The sequence below is a fragment of the Cebus imitator genome, unplaced genomic scaffold (genome assembly GCF_001604975.1).
Source record: "Cebus imitator isolate Cc_AM_T3 unplaced genomic scaffold, Cebus_imitator-1.0 Scaffold389, whole genome shotgun sequence".
Lineage (NCBI taxonomy): Eukaryota > Metazoa > Chordata > Mammalia > Primates > Cebidae > Cebus > Cebus imitator.
This window is the reverse complement of record NW_016107704.1, coordinates 1-6,165: the sequence shown is the minus strand read 5'-3', so window position 1 is coordinate 6,165 and position 6,165 is coordinate 1. Positions and strand designations below refer to the sequence as shown.

Here is a 6,165-nt window from a genome sequence, read left to right as displayed (position 1 = left end):
TGAGCTCTTACTCTACGTTGCATGTTGAAGACTTGATATTAAGCACGTTGTTTTTGTGAATTGGGAGGAGCCGTTTGACTCTCTCCAATGTCCTTTGTGGATGGATGGACTCCACTGACGCTGAGCTTCTGTATCAGAATTGCAGGCTTGGGTGTTTAATTGCGATCTGAGTAGCACAGTGGTGACGCTGAGTGAGGCGCTCACGCCCCTGTAAGACAGAAAGTCTGTTGGAAGCGTCTGCTGCCCTCTCGGCTCTGGAGACGAGGCGGGAGGGCTGGAGACAGCCGTGGGGACACGGCGCAGATGATCCCGTCCCGGCAGACGTGAGCGTCAGGGACCAGGTGAGGTGACAAGGTCTGGTGTTGGGCTGAGGGAAGGGTCTTCTCCGGACTGAGAGGGTCACGAGTTTGGGGCCGAGGACACTGGGATATCCCCTCGGAGGAGCGGGAAAGAAGTCGCTTTCTCAGGGCTGTGAAGACCGCGGACCCCTGCCCACCTGCGCAGAAACTGTCCCAGTCCCCGTGGGGAAGGAGTGGCCAGTGATCCGGTGACCTTAGGTCTTGCTCTTGACCTTCGGCTTGCTCCCAGCAGGAGACTCTCTTTTCAACAGCATTTCTCCGGTCACTGTGGTGAAGCTGTTCATTCTCATGTTTTATACAGTTAGAAGTTTGTGAATAAACAGTCGGGGTTTCCTTGGGGGCCCCTGGCTTCCTACAACCAAGAGGACCAGGCGGGGGTGGAGGCGGCTTTCAGAGAGGACCCCGCAGGCTTGCAGGAAAGCTTTGCGTTTTTTCTTTCGTTTTTGTTTTCTGATTGCTGTGAGCTTCCTAGAACTGGCATAAATGCTTACGTATAAAAAGGTGTTTCTTTTCCACATCTTCACCATGAGTTCACAAATGCCGCCCTCACGGTTCAAGACTCAGACTCAACACAATGGAGGGTCTCCTGTGCCCCTGCAGATGGGTGCTGATTAAAGGGCCCAGAATTCCCTCAGTGTTGCACACAACCATCCACTCACACCCTGCTCACACCTGGTCACACTTCACGACCATCCCACTCACACCCCACTCACACCCCCATGACCATCCCACTCACACCTCTCTCTGGATGGTAAGAGTGTGTTAGGTGTCAGGCTGATCTTCTAGGAACTGAGCGTTTTCCATGGAGGATGCTGGAGAGTCAGGTGTGGACCGCTCAGTCCCCTCTGTCTGTGTGTCCTTTCACCTGGTCAGCCTCCCGCTTGGGAATGTGCACAGGACCCAGGGGGAGAAGAGCGGCTGTGGTTCCTGCTCACCCTTAGGTTGAGGCTGAGCCTTCAGGGGTAAGGTGACTGCATTCAGGCATCCCCATGGCCCTTCCCTTCCAAACCAGGATGCTGGAGGGTCAGCTGGAGGCTGAGGAGCCCAAGGAGGGCACCGACCCATAGGACCCGTGCCCGGGAGCTGGGGCGGACATGGAGAAGACAGATGTGGCAGCCAAGGTCCCCAGGGAGGGCAGCAACGGCCGGGAGATGCCGGTGAGCTGAGCTCTGTGGGGACAGAGTTAGTCCCACCAGGCGGGACCCTGATTTCTGTCCCTGAGGCCCGTCATTGGACTTTCCCTCGCCAGACCTCTGTAGGAAAGTGCTGCCCCAGGACGCTGATGCCGTACCTCCTCTCCGAGGACACGTGGCTCTTGTCCTTTGCAACCTTCTCTCTTGGTGGATGGCAGGGCGGGGTTAAAGAAAACTTGAACATTCCAGCTTCTCTCCTCAAGTCCAGGAGAAGGCACCAGACTTTAAAAACTTAGTTAAAGAAAATCAGAAGGTTGACATGCCTCATGTCGTCCCAGCAAGCTTCCTGATTTTTACCCACTTCCTTGCCAGACCCCATTGGACAGTGCTTGCTCTCATTAAAGTCCCACGGGTCCCTGTGGCCAGGGCCACGCAGTGCAGTACCTTTATCCCCATCCTGCTGCTTCCCAGGGCAAGGCTGCAGTCTCTACGGTCCAGTGAAGGATCATGGGAAGGCTGGCATGTCAGGTTGAAATGCAGTGCCTTCCAGAATTTTTAAACTGTTGACTGTCCATCCACGCCAGTGCAGTGTTTGAGGTCAACCTGACAACATGACAACACAGCAAAACCCGTCTCTACTAAAAATACACAAATTAGCCAGGTTTGATGGCATGTGCCTGCAATCCCAGCTACTCAGGATGCTGAGGCACCAGAATTGCTTAAACCTGGAAAGCAGAGGTCGCAGTGAGCTGAGACTGCACCACTGCATTCCAGCCTGGGTTGACAGAGCAAGACACTGTCTCAAAGAAAAAAAAAGAAAAAAAAAAAAAAAAAGGGAAAAGAATGCCAGCCTCTTTTTGCTGTAGTAGTGTCTTAACAAAGAATCATAGCTCACTACCATCCTTGTCTGGTTATATTATGTGCACTAACTCATAATAAACACTGCTTAATAAGAATAAAGCTGTGGCCAGGCATGGTAGCTTATGCCTGTAATCCCAGAACTTTGGGAGGCTGAGGTGGATGGATCACTTGAGTCCAGGAGTTTGAGACCACTCTGGGCAACATGGTGAAGCCCCATCTCTACTAAAAGTACAAAAATCAGCCAAGTGTGGTGGTGCATGCCTACGGTCCCAGCTTCTGGGGATGCTGAGGCAGGAGGATCACTTGAGCTCATGAAGTTGAAGCTTTGGTGAGCTGAGATCATGCCACTGCACTCCAGCCTGGGTGACAGAGTGAGAGTCTGCCTCAAAAAAAAAGAAAAAAAAAACAAAGGAAAGAAAGAAAGGAAAAGGCTGCGGTAGTCCTGTTTATCCCATCGGGTGTCTTTCTGTCTAGACATAGTCGATCTTGCATCAGAGAGGCCTTGGGTATTTTGCAGAGGAATGCGGTGGTGTGATATCTGAGAGGTTTTCTGGTGTTCTCTTCCCAATAACAGCCATTACAGCAGCAGATCACCAGACTCGACCAAGAGCTCGGGAGGCAGGAGTCGCTGTGGGCTGACGTTCACAGGAAACTCCAGAGTCACACAGGTGCTTTGCGGAAGCAGAGCCTGGAGCTCCGAGAAGAGCTGGGAGCTCTGGTGCAGCCGCAGTGGAAAGCCGAGAAGAAGCCTGCAGCCTCCCCACACGCGGGACGGGGATCGCAGACTCTGGGACCTACGGGGCATTTGCGTTTTTGTATGGTGTGCATTATGTAAAAATAGCGTCCTCGTAACGATGTGGGCTTTATTGCTGGGTGACGTGGTATCGGTATCACTCACGCTGCAGGTGGCGGGAGGGCTTGCTGTCTTTCCATCAGCTCCATTTCCCATAAGTGGTGACTGATAAAAGTTGGATGCATGAGGCCTCCCACCTGGTGCTCCAGCAGACCGAAGCCCAGCCCTCCGGGTGTGTGTCTCACGTCTAAAATTCTAACAGCTCAGGGGGTCTCAGGACAGCAGCAGCAAAGCCTTGCTGGGGACTTTACATGGACTAGACTTGGAGCTTTATGGTCTTACTCTCGATGAAATGCATGCTCTTACTAACTCCATCACAGCCATGGGCTGGAAAACTCAGAGCTGGGGTTTGAACCCGGGCTGACTCCAGAGCCGGCTCAGCGTCCTGGCAGCCTCTGTTCATCTTCTAGGACAGCTGTGAAGAATGAGGTAGAGACCTGTTGAAACGGGAGAAGTTCCCTTGATCCCCCACAGGGTGTGTGATGGGGGTGTGGCTCGCTTCTTCGGTGCCCCACTGCCGAAACCTCTAGGGGAGCATACAGACGGGCAGGCCTCACAGCCCCACGGCAGTGTCTGGGGGTGAATGTTCACAGCTGTAGCCCCAGTGGGTGTGTGTTACAGGGTGCTCTTTCAGTTTAGGCTGTGGGGAGCTGGGGTTCATCAGCTCAGTTAGATCCTCTGCCTTATCACGGGACAGAGGGCTTTCTGTATCCCGAGCTTTTGCCTTGGTGTACCGGAAAAATCAGATCACACGTGGGCTTGCAGGATGGGTGCAAGGCTTTTTACTGAGTGGTGGTAGCTCTCAGCAGAAGGGGGAGCCAGCAGGGGGATGGAGTGGGAAGGTGGTTTTCCCCGGAGCTGGGCCATCCAGCGTCCAGACTCTCCTCCGGCCGCCCCCACCAAATTCCGCGTCATTCCACCAGTCGATGGCCTGCTGGCGTCTGCTGTGTCTGCCGGCGCGTTCTTCTGCTCATGTGTTCCTCTCGACATCCAGCCGCTTGTGTCTCTGCCACTGGGAATTTTTATGGGCACAGGATGGGATCGTGGTGGGTCAGGGTGGTCTTGGGAAATGCGATATTTGGGCATGAAAGCAGAAATGCCGAGGTCCATGGGCAAAGGTCCAGGGGTGGAGCCCTAGCCAGGGACCTGTCCTTCTTTGCCCAGGACTTTCCTGCCCCGTCCCTCTCACCACCCTGCTCTATCCCAGAGGAAGGACCAGCATTCTCACCCTGAAGTAGTCGGTGCGTCCCAGCACCAACTGCCTTTATAGAACACTGAGCTTTCACGTTTCATCACTTGCCTCAAAGAAGGAGCCTCAGAGAGTGTGAATGTGGCCAGTATTGTCACCACCTTGTCTGGCTTCTGTTTCCTGCACGTGGGTCTAAACAACTTGAATCATTAAGATTACACGTACAGGCAACGACACAGGAAGCCACCTGAACACCCTCCAAATGTGAGTGGGGATATTTCTTGGTGGACTAAGAAAAGTACTAACATTTCTGTAGGGCACGATGGGAGCCAGATGTAGGGCTGAGTGCCCCACAGGGTCGTGGGGTGAGCCTTACGCTGTGCTGAGACGCAGGATCGGAGAAATAAAGAGACAGGACACAGAAGTACAAAGAAAATGCAGCTGGGCTAAGGGGGCCATGCCACCTATAAGCAGAGTCAGGCAAGGCGAGGTCCCGAATGTCCAGAAGCATGAGTATTTATTGTGTATAGGTTAGGGGGCAGGGCAGTGAGTGAAATCATCTTTAGGATAGTGATAGGGTCATGAACAATAAAACATAGGGTCCACCCCCATTAGGTCACCTAGGCCAGGAGGTGGACAGCGCACAGCAAGGGGCCCGTTCCCATGAAGGCAAGAGCCCTGTTCCCACGAAGGCAAGGGCCGTGTGCAGTAAGGGGTCCACCCCCATTAGGTCACCGAGGCTTGAAGGTGGGCCATGTGAAGTGAAGAGGGTGCAGTGTGTGATACTTCTATCTATGGGAAACTACTTCTAAGATTTATAGGAAGATGCTTTAAGTCACCTAGCAGTGACAGAGCTGTCAAGGTTAGTGCCACCTTCTGGCAGCTTCCAATGGGTTCTGTGGGAAGATACTTTTCAAGCAGCACAGTAGCAAGAGCTGATAAAGTTCACAGTCACCAAGGTGGATTGCCATTCTGAGGGCGGCCTTCTACAAGAACTGGAGCAAGGTCCTACAACTCCTTTATCAGGAGGAGTGGCTCTCGCCCCAAGCCTGCCATAAAGCGGTTATCTTTACGATACTGAACGCTGCCGCCTGTGCCATGGATTCCTGTCCTGGTATAACTGTCTTTCCCTTAAATCATGCTCTGCACTGTCTCTCTAGGCATTCCTCCGATTATAAGCTGCTTATTCCTTAATTCATCCTCTGTACTGTGTCCACTCTAGGCATTCCTCCAATTATGAAGTAAGATATAATTATAGGTATATATGTAGGGAAATATTCTTTAGGCACTCACACTATCAACTATTAAATGATTATATACAGAGGATTATATAAAGGGAGTCTTCAAGCCCTATTTCTATAAACTAATATATGATTATGTCAAGGATTATATAAAAGGAAATAGCTGAGTAGTAACACTATAAAGTGAGATATTCCTCAAGCCCTAACTGTGCCAGGGCTCTGCTTAGCTCTCGTTCCTCTGTGCCTATATGGGGGGTTACCCACAATTTCCTACCTGAACTCGTTGTGGGAACTTTTAAATCCCTACTTCCAGGACTTGGAATATTTCCTATATGGCACAGTGACTACAACACACACACACACACGCACCCACAGAATACAGTCCTGAGGAGCCTTCTCTGGGGTCTGTACTCCCAGCACAGCAAGACCTGCCACAAGTTCCTCTACAGGAAATTGCGGGAAATCTTGGAAGTTATTCCACTCTTCGGGAGCTCTGTGAGAGCTTTGTTTCCATGGAGATAGCTTCTGT

The 6,165-nt window shown here is 52.1% G+C and overlaps 1 protein-coding gene across 1 annotated transcript; it reads left to right on the top strand.

Annotated features, from left to right (window-relative positions):
* Positions 1-256: 256 nt before the first annotated feature.
* Positions 257-5,103, top strand: TCP10L (t-complex 10 like; the record flags this gene model as incomplete). The annotated part of the gene is given in 4 exon segments (XM_017508285.2): positions 257-341; positions 1,372-1,516; positions 2,928-3,168; positions 5,011-5,103. Coding segments are annotated over 3 exon segments (478 nt in total), but the record flags the coding sequence as incomplete, so codon positions are not given.
* Positions 5,104-6,165: the final 1,062 nt, after the last annotated feature.